At 37.2% G+C, this 19903-nt stretch overlaps 1 protein-coding gene across 1 annotated transcript; it reads left to right on the plus strand.

Moving 5' to 3' along the window:
- Positions 1-304: 304 nt before the first annotated feature.
- LOC118754133 (protein obstructor-E-like) lies at positions 305-18930 on the plus strand. The gene is made up of 3 exons (XM_036488994.1): positions 305-494; positions 13619-13810; positions 18719-18930. The coding sequence occupies exons 1-3, from the start codon at positions 434-436 to the stop codon at positions 18928-18930; spliced, it is 465 nt and encodes a 154-aa protein (XP_036344887.1). The 5' UTR covers positions 305-433.
- Positions 18931-19903: the final 973 nt, after the last annotated feature.

The raw sequence follows: 19903 nt of genomic DNA on the forward strand, positions 1-19903 counted from the left end.
AAATAAAAAATAGGGATCTATTTTTTGATATAGAAAAATCCTGAGAGCATTACAATTCCGACTTTACTGTTTTTGGACCACCCTAATGTACATACACGCATATATATGTATGCACTGCGCTGTCAATTTACCAAAGTACCCATATGGGCGTGTGGGCATCATTCACACTCTGCTCAATTTCTTATTAAACTGGATTTTAAGTTGTTTAACCACACTTCGATAAAGCTAAAAAAGTATTAACCGGTTTGGAAATGAACGTGGCTTAGCTCGATGCAAGTCTTCAAAAGTTGGAATCACAGACAAAGAAAAATAGTTTGTATTCAGTTGCGGTACAGTGCAGAAGAACGGTGACAAAACGCTCCGATTTATTATTGCAACATTTAAGGCTGTGAATATTAGTGAAGAAAATCAAAAAAACCAAAACTTTTTGAAAATGAAACAGAAATTTATGAATTTGGCGCTAGGTACCCTAACACTATTTGTTGCAGCAGAAAGTGAGTGATTTACGGATTTCATATATTTATATTAAATTATCTTTTTCATATACATATGTATGTATGTATAGCTGTGAGTATAATAAAAGTAGCAAAATTCAAAATGATGATGCTGGCAATCTAAAATGCTCTAAAAAACTAACGGTAATTTTAAGCAACGTGAAACCTGCACTTTATTTTTTATAGGTACTAGGTTGTTTCCGGCACAATCCGGACCGGGTCCGGTAATTAGAGAGTGAGCGAAAAGTTTGCTCTCTAAAATGGTACAATGTCCAGAATTACGGGAAACGCAAAAAACCACATTTGGTTCCCAGAATTTGAGAAACCGTTGAATTGAATTTTGGTTTCACCATTTTGATTGTAATTGATAAACAAGTACATATACACACATAAAAAGACTGAAAATATATCAACAAGCCATTCACTATTCCTTAAAATCACAAAGCAAATGCAAGCAACATGTAAACAACACAACAGCTGGAATGTACTTTGACACTTTATTCATTTTTTACCTGGAGAAAAAGTCCGGGCTGTTTAGGGTAGGAAGAAGAAAACAGTTACGATCCAATACGTTCGTTTGAGTACGGGATTCATTTCTGGGCTGTTTTAGAATCCCGCGGCATCCCGCGTTGAGTACGGGAAAGAACCCATGAGTTGAATGGACTACAAAACTGCATACTCAAATGTTTCGAAGCTATCAAATTATAAAACTCGAAAATTTGATGAACATTTCTTGATTAAGTTTTGTTAACTTGGTGCAAGCTTTGAAACTTCTATTTACATATGTTGTTTCTGTCATAGTTCGAACTTTATTTTACATTAAAATTATTATAAAGTAATAGATAATCATAAATTTCCAACAACATCATTTTGTATTATTTCACTTGCAGCTAGATGTATGTACTAGTAATGCCCGTATTAGCGGAAAATTGTGATCCCGGGATTTCGGAATATTTTTAAAGTAATCCCAGGAGACATAACTTTTATGAGTATGAGTAAAAATTCAATAACTGAAAACATTTAAACATACCGTAAAATAAATCTATTTAAAATTTACGACAAACTGATTTTAAAAATCACGTACATATTTATTAATACAGACAAATCTTAAAGTATCTGGTAAATTTTTAAATTGTATTTAAAAAGCTATGTGATTGTGGAATAAAAATACATAAAAGATACACAAAAATAAAACCTCTTGACGTGTTTATTTTAGTCAATAAAAGAAACATAAGTAATGGTATATAACTAAAGTCATATTAAAAAAGATTAATTATTATAATTGCATTTACAATGCGTACGTATGTAAGAGCAGCAAAGCATTCAAAGTGGAGTCTTCTAATCTTAACCTGAACATGTTACATACAAAACCTACTGATGAAAAACATTTTTCGGCCTCAACACTTGCCGGCTGAACTGTAGGTAATCATAGCCATTTGAACATAATTACCCCTATCTCCTCCATTACAAAATATTTCACAACTTATTTTACCAGCTTTTTTGCCTGATTTGTAAAAAAAATTAAAAAATAAAAGCTTACTCCGTACGGCTGAATGAGTTGATTTATTTGTAAATATTACCTAGTAATCAAGTTTCCAATTCAAAGCAATTTACGCCATATTGTACAACTGCATTAAAACAAGTTTCTTGGAAATTGAAAGGCTTTTATTGTAATCAATTCGATATTTAAAATTCTAGAGATCCCGGGATTAATACAGGCAAATCCCGGAATTTTCGGAACCTAAAAAGCACTGATATCCCTAGAATGTACTAGCGACATAGTTTTCAGTTATACACATTTATATCGAGTTGTTGATTCCCCATACGTTGGTTGAAATGAAAGTGAGAAATACATTTTTATACTACTTGGTTATGTTTTTCATAATTATAACAATATATAATAATTTTTAGAAGTTAGTTCCACTTCTTCTTCTTATCCGCTATGTTAGCTATCTGACAGAAAACGTGTTTCGTATTTTTTGTTGTACCAAGTTTAAAAAAAATACAGCTTTTGACGTTGGAAAAATAAAACAAAGGAACGCCAAACATATTAAAGATATTTTTTAATATTTTTAAATAATTTTCTTCACACAAAATTAAGAAAAATTAACTGCTGCTTCCATGGATATGGAATAGGTAAAAGGACGCAGTTATAAGAACCACCGCACACCACAGAATTTATCGGCCGCCTGGTTAAATAGTAGGGCTCACTTGAAATATGTACCCTGTAGGATATCGGAATAGACTTAGAGCACACCAAAAACTAGACTGCAAGTGATTGTAAGTAGTCCAAAGTTTGGTCCTGGAACATGTAAAATTCTATTTACATTTAACATTGAATGTCCTAGGCTCGGACCAATTGTCCGCTTCTGCATTACATTGTAACCAATTTTGGGAGGAAAAAAAAACACAAAAATAAAATTTGCGCCAGCTGCGATTCGAACTGGGGTTCTCTGATTTTCTTAGCGGATACTCCACTACACGCCAACGCCGCACATGAAAATTAGTTGGCTAAGTGCCTACATATATGCCTGAAATTGTAACCAATTTTATAACAAACCTCATACCTTATGCATTACATTCTGACCACTTTTAGAACAATTCACCTGTTTTACAGTACATTGCTTTAAATTTTTGGACAATCTTTGGTCTAGATACCAAACTACTATGCCTACGACTATATTTTTCAAACAATTGGAACAATCTTTACTTCAGGGTACATGAAGATTTATGGCGGTGCGCACACTACACAACCTTACTCGCTCCGACCAAGTAGTTGTAGAGCAATGGCAAGACTGGCGAGCCCAACTAAATCGGTGGCCGATAAAGTCCGTGGTGTGCGATGCATCTAAAACATTTTAAACAAGAAATATTGCCGTCACATTTTCGGTTTTATGATTTTTATTCATGTAATTAGCAGTGGCATGTATGTATTAAATACGTATACATACGTATATTAAAAACGAAGTGATCAGTTATGAAATATATAAATCTTTACATGTTCTTTAAAAAATATCTAAAATAACGAGTGAAAATCCCCAAGTTCTATATCATAGCAGTGGCCACATTTTGTATTTGTCACAGACACGGTTTATATCAAAAATTTTGAAGTGAAACTACCTTCCAAAAATTATTGAATCATGATTATAACTATAATGCGATTTAGAAATATACTGAGCGAACGGGAATTCCACAAATATAGAGTATAATAAAAAAACGTGTCATATAACCTTGTACTACTCGTTATTGTGAGACATATATGTACTACAAATGATGAAACTGAAGATTTAACATAAAAATAAGTGATCAAAAACTTGTTTGATCGTCCTCATTTCACTAAGCAACAGAAAATCAGCAAGCAAGCAATTAGCATAGAAATTGTAACTTTGCATAGCTGTCGTGTTTGTGGACATGTATGTACCAATGTATGTGTGTATATACTTATGTATGTATATAAGCACATATTATCATTAACTATTTAGTGCAGATACTTAAATACATACATACTAGCATAAACAGAAAATTTACATATCCACATACATAATTAAGTGGGATTTTGTACATATGGACTTTGGCATACATACTGTAAGAGTATATAGTATACCTGCACTAAACATTAAGTTAAGTTATTGTAAACTAGACATACGGTGTTTTGTGTCTATATCATTAGTGACAGAGTTATGGGTCTAGCCCTTAAGGCATGACCGACATGGAACTCAATGTAGTCAGCGTAGAAAAGATTTCACTGATGCAGCCAAAATGCATGGAAATGTACATCGATTTTTTTCGATGCATCGAAGAGCATAAATCGATACATGGATTTGCATAGAATTTTTAGATAATGTTTCACAACAAAGTATGTTATTAGCAAAATTATACAACGTCAGAAATAAATTAATAATAAATAATAGGGAATTTACATGATTCAACTTTCACAGGCAATTAGTTGAATCAAAAGTTGAACGAAAGTAGGCAGCCGACCAACTTCATTGAAAGGCCGTTTACACCAGGCGATTGTTGCTTTCAACTAAAAGTTGCCTGAAAAATCTCCTAATAATAATAATAATAATAATAATCTTAATAAGTATTGCAACCCTGGTTAGCAGTAAGCAATACAGAGATTGGTGTTATTGGGCGCGTTCATAAGACGTAGCTGTTTAGCTCAACTGCTACGAAACTTCTGGCAATTGTTGGGCCCAACAATTACGTCTTAGAAACGGCTTGATGAATATGCTGCCACATGAACAGCTGATAAATGTAAACAAATGAAATTGCAACAAATAGAGATAGTTGCGCCGAACTATTAAGAATTCAACGCTGAGCGGCCGCCGTGTTGAAAAAATCGTTCAATGTTACAATGAATTAAACAGTGGGAAATTATATACCAAACATCTTTAAAACATATATTTAGAAACTTAGTATTATTATAAAATATTCTACTTATTTCATCACATCTCTTCTTCTTCTTCTTAATTGGCGCTGTAACCGCCTAAGCGATTTTGGCCGAGTCCAAAACAGCACGCCAGTCATTTCTCTTCTGTGCTAACTGACGCCAATTGGAAATGCCAAGTGAAGCCAAGTCCTTCTCCACCTTGTCTTTCCAACGCAGAGGAGGCCTTCCTCTTCCTCTGTTACCAGCATCGCGGCCCACGTTGAATATTTTCAGAGCAGGAGCGTTTCTGTCCATCCGAACGACATGGCCAAGCCAGCGGAGCCGCTGAATTTTAATTCGCTGCACTATGCCTATATCGTTGGAAAGCTCATACAGCTCATCGTTAAATCGTCTGCGATATTCGCCATCACCAACGCGTAAAGGTCCGTAAATCTTTCACAGAATCTTTCTCTCGAAAACTCCAAGAGCCGCCTCATCAGATGCTTTCATAGTCCATGCCTCCGCGCCATACACCAGCACAGGCATGATGAGTGACTTATAGAGTGTGATCTTTGTACGACGAGAGAGGACTTTACTTCTCAATTGCCTACTCAGCCCAAAGTAGCACTTGTTGGCAAGAGTGATTCACCGTTGGATTTCAAGGCTGACATTATTATTGGTGTTAATGCTGGATCACAAATAAACGAAGTCGTCTACTTTTTCAAACTTGTAACTGTCAACAGTGACGTGGGTGCCAAGACGCGTATGCTCTGTCTGTTTGTGTGATGACACAAACACATGACTGTTGATGTGATGTTTGTCCTCGTTCACCACCAGACCCATTCGCTTTGCTTCTCTATCCAATTCCGAGAAGGCAGAACAGACGTAGCCCTTGTTTTTACCGATAATATCGATGTCGTCGGCATACGCCAGCAATTGTACGCTCTTATAAAGTATTGTGCCTGAGCGGTTCAGTTCTCCAACATCAGATTAAAGAAATCACACGAAAGGGAGTCCCCTTGTCTGAAACCTCGTTTGGTATCAAACGGCTCGGGGAGGTCCTTCCCTATCCTGACGAAGCTGGTGGTATTACTCAACGTCATTTTACACAGCCGTATTAGTTTCGCGTGGATACCAAATTCAGACATCGCGGCATAAAGGCAACTTCTCTTCGTGCTGTCGAAAGCGGATTCGAAATCGACAAATATATGGTGTGTGTCGATCCTATTCTCGCGGGTCTTTTCCAAGATTTGGCGTATTGTGAATACCTGATCTATGGTGGATTTTCCAGACCTAAAGCCACACTGATAAGGTCCAATCAGCTCGTTGACGGTGGGCTTCAGTCTTTCGCACAATACGCTCGATAAGACCTTGTAACCTATGCTTAGAAGGCTGATTCCGCGGTAGTTGGCGCGTATGGTGGGGTCGCCTTTCTTGTGGATTGGGCAGAGCGCACTTAAATTCCAGTCGTCGGGCATGCGTTCATCTGACCATATTCTGCATACGAGCTGATGCATGCACCTCATCAGCTCCTCGCCGCCGTACTTGAATAGCTCGGCTGGCAGGCCGTCAGCTCCAGCAGCTTTGTTGTTTTTCAGCCGCGTAATCGCTATTCGCGTGCAATTGCTGGCTTATGCCGATGATATCGACATCATCGGTAACAAAAACCGCGAAGTCTGTTCTGCCTTTTCCAAGTTGGATAGGGAAGCAAAGCGCATGGGTCTGGTGGTAAACGAGGACAAGACGAAGTATCTCCTGTTATCAAACAAACAGTCAGCACATTCGCGCCTTGGCTCCCACGTCACTGTTGACAGTTACAATTTCGAGAAAGTAGAGAATTTCGTTTACTTGGGAACCAGCATTAACACCGATAATAATGTCAGCATTGAAATCCAACGTAGAATCACTCTTGCCAACAAGTGCTACTTTGGACTGAGTAGGCAATTCAGGAGTAAAGTCCTCTCTCGACGTACGAAAACCACGCTCTATAAGTCACTCATCATGCCCGTGCTGGTATATGGCGCAGAAGCATGGACAATGACAACATCCGATGAGGCGGCTCTTGGGGTGTTTGAGAGAAAGATTTTGCGGAAGATTTACGGTCCTTTACGCGTTGGCGACGGCGAGTACCGCAGACGATGGAACGATGAGCTGTATGAGCTTTACAACGATATGGACATAGTGCAGCGAATTAAAATACAGCGGCTCCGCTGGCTTGGTCATGTCGTTCGAATGGACACCGACGCTCCAGCTCTGAAAGTATTAAACTCGGAACCCGCTGGTGGTAGCAGAGGAAGAGGGAGACCCCCACTGCGATGGAAAGATCAGGTGGAGAAGGACTTGGCTTCACTTGGCGTTTCCAATTGGCGTCAGTTGGCACAGAGGAGAAACGACTGGCGTGCTTTGCTGAACTCGGCCAAAATCGCTTAGGCGGTTACAGCGCCTCATCATCCTCGCTATTCGTACCTCATCATCATCGACTGGGAACTCGGGTTCGTCTTCTTCAGTAGGTTATAAAAGTGTTCCCTCCACAATTTAGGTATATTCGGGACATCGGTCACTAGGTCGCCATTGTTGTTCTTACATGAGTTCGCCCCGGTCTTGAAACCTTCCGTAAGTCGCCTAACCCTCTGGTAGAATTTTCGGGCGTTCTTCCTGTCGGCCAGCATCTCAAGCTCTTTGCACTCACGTATTTCGCCCTCTCTCTTCTTATTGCGGCAAATACGTCTCGCTTCCTTCTTCAGTTCTCTATAACGGTCCCACATGGCTCGCGTTGCGCCCGATCGCAGCGTGGCCCTGTAGGCGGCATCTTTTTTCTCTGCGGCTTCTTGACATTCCTCATCGTACCAGTTGTTCTTTCGGGCTCGCTGAAATCCAACTACTTCTTCGGCGGCGGTACTTAATGATCGGGAAATGTGGTTCCACTGCTCGCGTACGTCGGATTGTTGAAGAGTGCTCTTAGAGAGCAGGTGTGTGAGTCGAGTGGCGAATAAATTGGCCGTCTGTTGTGATTGCAGCTTTTCGACGTTAAGCTTTCCTTGCATTGTTGGGCGCACATTTTTTGCTACACAGAGGCGGGTGCGTATCTTGGCTACAACAAGATAGTGGTCCGAGTCGATGTTTGGCCCTCGGAGTGTACGTACGTCCAAAACACTTGAAGCATGCCTTCCGTCTATCACAACATGATCGATTTGGTTTCTCGTTTTACGATCTGGAGACAGCCATGTAGCTTGGTGGATGTACATATGCTGGAACCTAGTACTATATATTACCATATTTCGGGCCCCGGCGAAGTCGATCAGCCTCAGTCCGTTATCGGACGTTTCGTCGTGGAGGCTGAATTTTCCGACAGTGGCGCCAAAGATCCCTTCCTTGCCCACCTTGGCATTAAAATCGCCAAGCACGATTTTGACATCGTGTCGGGGACAGCGCTCATATGTACGTTCCAAGCGCTCATAGAAGAGATCCTTGGACGCCTCATCCTTCTCTTCCGTAGCGGCATGGGCGCAGATGAGCGAGATGTTGAAGAATCTAGCTTTGATGCGGATTGTGGCTAGACGTTCGTCCACCGGGATGAACGGCAGTACTCGGCGACGGAGTCTCTCTCATACCATGAATCCAACACCGAATTTGCGCTCCTTTACGTGGCAACTGTAGTAGACGTCGCAAGGCTTCACGCTTACTTTTCCTTACCCCGTCCATCCCATTTCTTGGATGGCAGTGATATCAGCCTTTGTCTTCCCGAGGACATCAACCAGCCGGGCAGAGGCACCTTCCCCATTAAGGGTCCGGATATTCCAGGTGCATACCCTTAAATCATAGTCCTTTATACGTTTGCCGTGGTCGTCATCAGAAAAAGGGGGTCTCATCCGAGGCTGTTTTTTTTTTCATTGGGCGGGGTTTTAACGTGGCGGGACCCAAACCCAGCGCACGCGAAGTTTTACGCCTTCTCACTTTAGCTCGCTCCCAAACGGGTGTTTGGTTGCTACCCAGAGGATACGTGGATATAAATATCCGGACGTTGTGAGCTGCGATTTAAACCGTACGCACAAGAATCGCTTCTGGCCACTCCCAGGTGAATGACAGTCAAAAGTTTTCCACTTCTGCGCACGGAACCAACCTCCACACACATCATCGCATCAGTAATATAAAATACAATAAATTTGTTTGCAACTGCCACCTAACGAAGCGGCGTTAAATTTAATATAAGCGGCGTAAGTCTTTTCGATCAGCTGTTTAGGCTAAGCCCAGGTGGAAAGTTGCCAACTGTTGAGCTGAGCGGAACCACTCAACTGTGCGTTTCTAAGACAAATAGCCAACGGTTGGGCAACAGCTACGTCTTATAAACGCGCCCATTTATATCTTAATCAGTCGACCGAGTACAACCAAGGCGAAGGTGTAAGTTTTGTTTAACTTAAAGGTCATTTATGCAAGACCTAGACATGACCTGACTTGAAAGCATTATATCTGGAAAATCAGCAGCGCGTGTTTGTAGTTACCTAAAAAAAACCAACTTCACTTAGAAACTTGGAGAACTATAGATTTTTGATTTCTAAGTTAAATTTCTAAGTGTAAAGAGAGCCGTGGGAGAATCATGCTGCCACATCATTTTTTCACATATCTGTAATAAAATTCCTCTAAATATGCCACACAAATATGATATTTTGTATAAATGAAATTCATCAAGCAATCGAAAAACAAACTTCCAAATAAAGACAGAAAATAAAATAAAAACAATCACAATTTGATACGCTTGGACACATTTATTCAATTGGAATTTTTATTCCATTTTACCCAAATCAAATTAAACGTTTAAGGCGCGTTCACCGTTCATGTCCGGAGTCCGGACAACTTTTTATTTGCTCTCAATACATTTTTGTTGGAGAGGGTGCTGAAGTACGGTTCACCGTTCATTTCGGCACATTTTATTTTGTTCTGTAGCAAATAGCTGATTATATTGTTGCCTACATATGATTTTGAGGGCAAATAATACATGCAATTGGCTGCAAACGCATATAAAGGGAGAACGCGGCAACCCGAATCATCAAGTCGTTCGGACCGAAAATCAAAATCAATTTGATTCGAACAAAGAGTGTTCAGAAAATTTGTGTCGTGTCTCAGTGAGACAAGGTGGGAAAGGCACGCGTAAAATTACTAAAAGTGTCCGACACGAACGGTGAATCCGCCTTTAAAATTTTGCGTGCACAAATTCAAATGCTGAGGATAAAAAAAAGGAGAAAAGGCAATAGATGACACGGAGAGGAATCGTTTCTAACTTTCTAGGTAAGTCAAGTCAAGTCTAAGTCTTGCATAATCCAGTTTTTAGACGTGATTACTCAGCGTGTCACCTATTAGTTGAGTTCCCCAACTTTTCTGGGTTAAAACCTGTAAAACCGTCAAAAAGCAAAAGAAGCAGAGAATCGAGTACGGGAGTAAAACCTGTAAAACCGTCAAAAAGCAAAAGAAGCCAGAGAACCGAGTACGGGAACGCTTTCTGGTAAATTCCAGTAAATTTTGCAACTTCTTGCGAGTTAGGGATCGCAACTATTGTTTGATTCTCAGCACTTGTATTTATTTGTACATGTACAATTTTAAACGTTTAATTTGTTTTTACACCAAAATTTATACAAATTTACAATTAAAATAAATGTATTTACGCGAACCAAATTGTGATTGTTACAAGCTTTTTTATATTTTATTTTTTGTCTTTATTTGAAAGTTTGTTTTTCGATTGCCAGATGAATCACATTTATACAAAAAATTATACATATTTGTGTGGTATATTTGTAGGGATTTTATTAAAAAATTAAATGGCAGCATGATTCTCTCACGCCTCTCTTTGTAGTTAGAAATTTAACTTAAAGCTGCGTTATGCAAGACTTAGGGTTTGATTATGCATACTTCGCATAACTTCGCATAACCATTTGTACCAGTGCCCTAAAAGTATAGCTTAAGAAGATGTGAAGCAAAATCTAAACTCAACAGATCGCTAAGTTTTTAAAAGGGCTGCTAATTTCTGGGTAATGGAATACATACGAAGTTGTGCGAAGTTATGCGAAGTATGCATAATCAGACCCTTATGGTCTGATTATGGCAACTTAACGTAACTTACGACTCTCTCTTAAAAATTCTGTTATATGGGTGTTGCTTATATTTGAACAGCCGAAACTTAACGTAACTTAATGCCACGTCGAAATCTGTTTCATTTTGATTCTCTAAGTACTACGTTTCGTTAAGTTAAGTTAAGTTGCCATAATCAAGCTTTTGGACTTGACTTACCTAGAAACTTAGACGTGATTACTCAACGTGTCACCTATTACCTTTTCTCTTTGTGTTCATTCTAAGCACTTGTATTTGTACACGTAAAATTGTAAACGTATAATTTGTTTCTACGCCAAAATTGATACAAAATTACCATTAAAATACATGTATTTACTTGAATCAAATTGTGATTGTTATACCTTTCATGAGTATGAAATGGTATTATAACTTTGGTCCGATGTTTGTAAGTACCAGAACAAAAAGAGATAGACCCATTAAAATGTATACTTATATGATCAGAACGTCGAGCTGAGTTGATTTAACCATGTCCGTCTGTCCGTCTGTCTGTCTGTTTGTATGCAATCTAGTCTCTCAGTTTTCGAGATATCCGTATCAAATTTGGTATGTGGTTGTATTTTTATAATGTATTAATCATTTGTCGGAACCGGAAGAATCGGACCACTATAACATATAGCTCCCATACAACTGATTGTTCAGATATGAGATTTTTCGTTATAACTTCTCCATTTATGCAGCTACGAACATGAAATTTTGCAGTACTTGCACCCATTATCAACAGAATATTTACAGTGAAAATTACAAAGATCGGGTCACTATAACCTATAGCTCCCATACAACTGATTGTTCAGATATAAAATTTTTCGTTATAACTCCTCCATTTATATCGCTAGGAACAGGAAATTCCGCACTGTTTTCAATAATTATCAACAGAAAACTTACAGTGAAAATTAAAAAGATCGGGTAACTATAACCTATAGCTCCCATACAACTGATTGTTCAGATATGAGATTTTTCGTTATAATTCATCCATTTATGTAGCTAGGACCATGCAATTTTGCGCTGTTTTCACTCATTATCAACAGAAGACTTACAGTGAAAATAACAAAGATCGGGTCACTATAACCTGCAGACCCCATACAACTGATTGTTCAGATATGAGGTCTTTTATCATAACTCCTCCATTTATGCAGCTAGGAACATGAAATTTCGCACCACTTTCACTCATTATTTACAGAATACTTATAGTGAATATAACAAGGATCGGTTGACTACAACATATATCTTCCATACATCTGATTGTTCAGATATGGGATTTTACGGTAAAACTCCTTTATTTGAACAGCTAAAACCGATAAATTTCGTAAGATATTTTATAAATAATAATACAAAGTCTACTGAGAAAATCATATGCTGTATAAGCTTTATCTACTATAGCACTGATTGTTCAGATACCAGTTTTTGCCATATATCTCCTTTATGTAGGAAACTAAACCCAATAAATTGTGTTACCGGTTTACATACCGATCACATAGCAGTGAAAATCACTTAGATTGGTGCCATATAAAGTATATCTTAAATACCTCTGATTGTTTAGATGCGATTTTTTATATAAGAATGTAACTCCTCTATCGATGTATGCAGATGTATTCAAAAGCAGTAATCTGTCAAAGTAAAATTTGCAGATGTTCATGAAAGGTATGAAGCCTTCGGCATAGCCGAATACAGCGCTGCTCTTACTTGTTTTTATTTTATTTTTTGTCTTTATTTGAAGGTTTGTTTTTCGATTGCCAGATGAATTACATTTATACAAAAAATTATATTTGTGTGTAACTTTTGTAGGGATTTTATTAAAAAATGAAATGGCAGCATGATGCTCTCACGGCTCTCTTTGTACTTAGAATTTTTAATTAGAAATAAAAAAATCTATAGTTTTCAAAGTTTCTAAGTGAAGTTGTTTTTTTTTTTTGGGTAACTACATGTGTATACATACACGCTCTGCTCATTGCCAGATATACAATTTTCAAGTCAAGTCAAGTCTAAGCTCGCATTACTGAGCTTTTAGAAATTAAAAATCTATAGTTCTCCAGGTTTCTAAGTAAAGTGGTTTTTTTGGGTAACTACGCACACGCTGCTCATTTGCCAGATATACAATTTTCAAGTCAAGTCAAGTCTAAGTCTTGCATAACTGACGTTTCATATAATGTGTTTATGTGTACTTACAGTCCTGAAGATGACCTCAGATTGAAGTCGAAATATCGGCATTAAAAATAAATGAACTAAATAAAAATTACATAAGTTTAAAGGCAGATAGACAAAAACAAACGATAATATATTTCAATAAAAGTCGGCAAAAGATAAATTTTATATGTACATACATAGTACCTAAATAATGGGAGTTGGAAAAGGGGCGGCTGGTACTATAGGGCCTAGGGCGGACAAGACTGCAAGTCCGCCACTGCATGCATATGTGTGTATATGTGGAATAGCGTAGAAATGCAAATTGCCGCAGTTTAATTTCTTATTAATTTTACTACAGAAAATGTTTCGATATTGACATAAGAATAAATAAGGCGGGCTTCTTTTAATTTACTTTAAGTGTAACACTTTGGTTTTTATGAAATTTTTAGTTTCAGGAAACTTGCTTATGTATCTACTTATGAACGTATGTATATTTATGGTGTCATTTAAGGTGCATTCCAATGCCCCAAACCCGAGGGCCAGTTCCCCGATGATATCCAATGTGACAAGTACTACCAATGTGATGACGATGTGGCGAAAGAGAAACTTTGTCCAGATGGCTTGGTATTCGATCCTCTTAACAGACATATTAATAAGTGCGATCAGCCGTTCAACGTGGACTGTGGTGATCGAACTGAACTGCGTAAGTTTAAAAAATTTTGGGACAATCTGTATTTTAAGAAGTATATGAATATATGCTTGTATATTAGAGGGCTGCATGAATTCAATCAAACTTCTAACCAAACAGAGCATAGTACATTTGTAATATTTTACTTCACATACAAAATACTCAGCGTTTGGAATTTTGTAATTTATGAATATACATTTTGTTTTAAATTTTCTACCTTCAAATTAAGGCGAATTCATATAAGGTGGTAGCGGTAGTACAAAAACAAAAACTAACATGTATTTTGTTTTCGCTTTCGGTACACAAATATCAAATTCTTAGCTATTTTTCGCTCAAGGAGGAAGAGGGGAAAAATGCCTACACTCTTCCTTTCTCACTCACTCATAAGGAGTTTTGACATATGTGTACCGAGGCGAATTAAAGCAGCTGTTCTAGCAGAACCACCTTATATGAATTCGCCTTGCTTCAAATGGAAGAATGTGAATGAATGAATGAAAAACATTCAAATCATTCAAACTCATTTCTGTAAAAGTTTTTTTCTACAAACAAGTTTGTCAGTATCCCAATGGGAAATAGGTAAGCGCCTTACGATTCTTCTGATTTCTTTCAGTTTTTAGTACCAAAATTGTCATCATGGCCAATGTCATCTACTAGTAAAGCACAAAATGAACACCTCCAACGCCACATTACCTTGTCAGTTGAAAAATAACGTGCAGCCGAAGTTATTTCCAAGTGCCGAACTACTCCGAGCGAATGCTCTGCATTACACCTAACTTACTTTGAAAAGCGGCTCGGAAGTATGTCTGTTCCCAATTGTACATTCTAAATTCCTACTTACATAAGGCGGCCGCTACTGCCTTACTTTAACAAAGACGTGGGCGCCTTATGTAAGTAGGAATTAAGAATGTACATTTGGTATCAGACATGCTTCTGAGCCGCTTTACAAAGTAAGCTACGTGTAATGCAGAGCAGTCGCTCGGAGTAGTTCGGCGCCTAGAAATAACTTCGGCTGCACGTTATTTTTCAACTGGCTTACCTCGTAAGGTGTTTACCTATTTTCCCAGTGGGATTGTAATAGGAGCGCAGAAATACATATATACATACATAAGTATGTTTGTGCATATATGCACTTATATGTACATATGTACATAGAAAAAACATTTTTGGATACTCATACAAAAAATTGGAATTTATTTCAATTTAATTTATTTTCACTTTGTTTGAATATTGTAATGTGTTCAGAACAGGTGTTCACTGAAATTGAAAAAAATTTGAAGCCAAAGTCACATAGCAAACACGTTTGAGAAAAATGTATTTCTCAGTTTGATATCAAGTGTTTTTTCTCAAATGATTCTCAAATTGAAAACGAGTTTTAAATTTTACATTTGAAATTCATTTGATGTTGATTTGAAGAAAGATGGCAAGTGTCACACGATATAATAATGCGCAGTTAAATCAAAAATTGTAAGAATAAAATTAAGATCAATTGAAAAAAAACATTGAATAGAAAAAAATGTTCCAAGAGAAAGCCCACAAATAGTGGATTTGGTGTTTGCGCGCGGATTGAAGAAGCTGCAGCCCTTCAAGACGAATTTATTATAAATTACTTTATCTTAATTGTTTTTTTTTTTGTTATGTACATACATATGTGAAATATAAACTTCCAATAATAAATTTTATTTCCATATTTGAAGTACAATTGATAAATAACCTTTGGAATTGATTTGAGAGTTAACCATATTCTCAAATGGAGATGAAACTCCCCTTTTTATTGAGAAAGCTGTAATTTTCAAATCAATATCAAATCATTTTTAAACGTTTGACATTTGAGATAGGCTTTGATTTCAAATCATTCTCAAATGTATATCACACCTAATTGTTTGCTAGGCATTCATTCGTTTTGTATATGAATAATGTAAACGAAAAGGAATTTTTTGATAAGACTCTATAAGAATATTGACTTACTAGCATTAGAACTATTTCTTGCACGTTTATTTGCCAAAAGTTCTTCAACGGGTCGACGCCAGTGAGTCATTCGCAATCGTATTCTGCGAATGCCGTATTATACTAAAGCCAGCCTTTCGACATAAGCTACTATTCCATATGAACACAGATATTATATACAGACCTGCACCCAAGGAAACCTGCACCCAGGAAACATGCAAATTAAATATTTTTTTTAGTTTTTGTCTAATTTTTCACTTCACGGATGCTTTCTCAAAACGAACGCGGTCATTTTAATATGCGCGTGATTGAATTGCGTATTTACTAATGTACTGTACACTCGTTGACGTTTATAGTAAGATCAATTACGTTTCTATTTGATTTTAATATTTTTTCCCCTCAGTGTAGGAAAAAAATGAACCAATTGAATCAAAGAGGGCATTTTGCTTTGTTGGTGACAATATGTATTTAGGTACAGCTTAAAGTGCATTATTAGAATCGGAACGGTAACAGCCCACCTGTTTAGTTTCTTATCGGAAACCTAAACCAACAACACAATTTGTTGCCAGAAGTAGTACAAAAATATAAACAACAACCGAATGCATTGGTCCTTAGGGTATTCGGTTGATTGCATCTACCACATCTGCACATACCAAGAATAGCGATGCAACTATGCATTTACATAGATGTGCTTATCATATAATGTAATACTTGTGTAAATATGCATGTACATATATTATACACATAAAAGTAAAAGCGCTTTTTACTTGAACATCTATTGTAAGTAATATGACCCCAAATAAATAAGTATGTATACATTTTGAGTCTATTAATTATGATATTGTTCAAGTGGATTGCATTGCCTTGGTCGAGCTAGCGATGGTGCATGCAGTCAACTAAGTAATATGGATTGTTTTATTCGAGTTAAGTATATACATATATATGTATGTAGGATAAGTGATAATTTATGTATTTAGAATAAGAATTTATGTAAAACATAAATAAAGGTTCTGGGAAGCCAGAAGTTAGTCTTGTGCGATATTCTCTCCGGTTGTGCGTTTATTTTAAAGTTTAATAGTATACACCGCCTTTTTAGTTTACTTCTTTTTAATCGTGCAGCTTCTGACATTCACTTCCGAGTGAATTTCAACCCCTGGAATATAAATTCACAGCGAATTTGACTCAAATTCACTTGGAAGTGAATTACAGAACCAGCCTGAATATGTATTATCACGTACACTGAGGAAAACAATATTAGAATCAATCAGAAACGTAATTGATCTTACTATAAACGTCAACGAAAGTACTGTATATTGGTAAATATTCAATTCAATTACGCGCATATTAAAATGACCGCGTTCGTTCTAAAAAGGCATCTGTGAATTGTATAATCAAGATAAAAACAAAAAAATATATATATTTAATTTGCATGTTGCCTGCATATCAACAAATTGTGGCAAGCATCTCTGCGCACTCAGGTACAAACGTGCTTACAAATGTTGAATTTCCATCAACACCACAGCACGCGATTTGTACGGATAAACACCACGGATGGGACCACTTCTATTCTACCGCTGCATAACATGGGACCACCCAGACAACTACTCCTTTTGGATCATGGCACATTCCGCAGCCGAGTCATGTTGCCGATGGGGCACGAAGAGGAGGTTCTCAACACATATGTATATCAGTTTTTTACGTTTGAAGTGGTCTAGGTCAGCATAACAAGTTACTAGTATGCAACCTGGGCCATTTGCACATACTTTAAATCTACGACTCAGTGGACCACCTTGTCCTCAAATTTTTGCAGGAAATGTACTATGTATGTATGTGTGTGTTGTCACCGCTCTGCATGCTTGAGATGCGTACCCTGCAAAAATTTTACGAACAGGTGGTACACTGGGTCGTTGGTTTAAAGTACATATGTATGTGCAAAAAGACCAGGTTGCATACTAGTAACTTGTTATGCTGACCTAGACCACTTCAAACGTAAAAAACTGATATATGTGTTGAGAACCACCTCTTCGTGCCCCATCGGCACTGGCCTGGACCACTTCAAACCAGTGATGGAAAATGAGTGTGCATTGTGCCATTTTCGGCCCTTTCAGAATCAGACGGCACCTCAAGCTCAATCGATTGATTTTCGGCACTATTTTTGCGTAACTCAATGCAACTGATATATATTTTTTTCGGTTCCGCAATTAAAAGTATCTTTTTTACATTTGTGTTTTATAGTCCATTCAATTCGCATTGATTTTTGAAAAGAAAAGAAAAGAAAGAAAGAAATAAAAAAAAGCATTCAAAATCAATGCGAATTCTTAGCTTCACTTGCACCTTGTTTTCTAAAACTTCTGACATCAAAGTTTTAAATTTGAATGAACATTTTTTGTAGAAAGTTTTAAACTTTTTTTATGTTTTTTTGTTGTTGTGTAGTTTTGTTGTTGCTTAAAGAAAGGTTTTCCGTAAGACTCCTGTTTCTCTTATACGCAATAAGTACTGTAAATATACTTTATAAGGGAAATAGTACCTATCGACGACTTTCAATTTATTGGCACATTGACCTACATTTTTCTGGAGAAGTTCCGCACAATTTTAAATTTCGATTTTCCATCACTGCTTCAAACGTAAAAAAACTGGTATATGTGTTGAGAACCACCTCTTGGTGCCCCATCGGCAACATGATTCGGCTGCCGAATGTGCCATGATTCAAAAGGAGTAGTTGTCTGGGTGGTCCCATGTTATGCAGCGTTGGACCAGAGGGTGTTACTAGTGTTGGTTACAAGGTAGCGTGGTCCTGTACTAGTATTTAACCTAGTACCTTTTTGCAGGGTATGTACACTTACACGTACATACTCACATGTGAACGGTCAAATACGTGCGTAATACATTTTTCTAAGAAAATATTATTTTTATATGTATATGAATATGTGTATTCTTTATTAGTTACATTTATGTATTGAATAAATCGATAAATTGCAGAAGAACCGAAATCTACGAAATTTTGTCCCAGAAAACACGGATTTTTCGCACATCCTGACTCTTCCGTGTGTGATATTTTCTACAACTGTATTGATGGGGATGCATTGGAAATGAAGTGTACGGTTGGCTTACACTTTGATGAATTTGGTGGAACGTGCGTTTGGCCGGATACTGCTAAGCGCGAGGGTTGTGAAGCCCCACAAAGTAAGTGAAAAATTAAAAATATTCTATTTATAATTTTCTAAATTTGACCCAAACTGGTAAAGATAAATAAAACCGAATATTTGTATTAGAATTCATATAAACATGCCGCAGGTCGGAAAATTTTTTTTATTTCTGTAAACTTTTGTAATTTTTCACAAGGCAATTTTGTATTCTATGTTGTTACTACTATATACATATCTTAAATGGTATTTAAAGTCCGAAAGACGAATTGGAAGACCTGAAGGCGAGTAGATGTTTGGTTACATTTTAGCCGTTATTTTTAAGGCCACGACACGACTAAAACAACCAATTTACAATAATACTACCTATTTTATAATATGTTCATATGTGACCTTTAGTGGTGAAAACCGCTGAATTTTAATAAAGAAGCAGTTTTAAAAGAGCCATTCTAAATTAGACCATACATACGTATATATTAACTTAAAGAAAAACTCATAAAAAGCCTATATAAAACAAGTGTTCTTATTTTGCTCTTGTTTTGGGCACCGAAGTCGCGCATATGGAAACTGTGCATTTAGACATTATGTCGGTTTTCAACCGAAACTGTGCATGTATGCATTACTTCGGGTTTTTCATATGCATTATTTCGGTTTTCAACCAAATTGAGCATGCATTCATTATTTGAGTTTTTGTTATAAGCATTATTTCGGTTTCCTAACGAAAGTATGCATATGGATAATTTCGTTTTTTCTAATATGAATTATGTACTTCTATTTAGTGAGGGTTAACATCCCTAAGCGCGGCCCAAGGCCGCCTACGCAGAAAGAAGTTCTGCGCAAAAATACTTCCGCCCCCTTTTTCCGGCAACACAGAAAAGAGAATTCTACTTAGAAAGAGTTATAATCCCTAAGCGATACCAAAGTCCGCCAACGCAAAAAGAAGGTCTACGCAAAAATACTTCCGACCCCCTTTCCCGGTAACACGGAAAGGAGAATTTAGCTTAGTAAGGGATATAATGCC

The sequence above is a fragment of the Rhagoletis pomonella genome, unplaced genomic scaffold, assembly GCF_013731165.1.
Source record: "Rhagoletis pomonella isolate Grant_MI unplaced genomic scaffold, Rhpom_1.0 Rhpom_scaffold_03431, whole genome shotgun sequence".
NCBI classification, from domain to species: Eukaryota; Metazoa; Arthropoda; class Insecta; order Diptera; family Tephritidae; genus Rhagoletis; species Rhagoletis pomonella.

What these genes read in the sequence shown, in the direction of transcription:
- LOC118754133 (XM_036488994.1), top strand. Translation starts at nt 434, where the DNA reads ATGAAACAGAAATTTATGAATTTGGCGCTAGGTACCCTAACACTATTT. An exon ending in ACTATTTGTTGCAGCAGAAA is followed by an intron (nt 495 to 13,618) that starts GTGAGTGATTTA and finishes GTGTCATTTAAG; the next exon opens with GTGCATTCCAATGCCCCAAA. An exon ending in TGGTGATCGAACTGAACTGC is followed by an intron (nt 13,811 to 18,718) that starts GTAAGTTTAAAA and finishes GATAAATTGCAG; the next exon opens with AAGAACCGAAATCTACGAAA.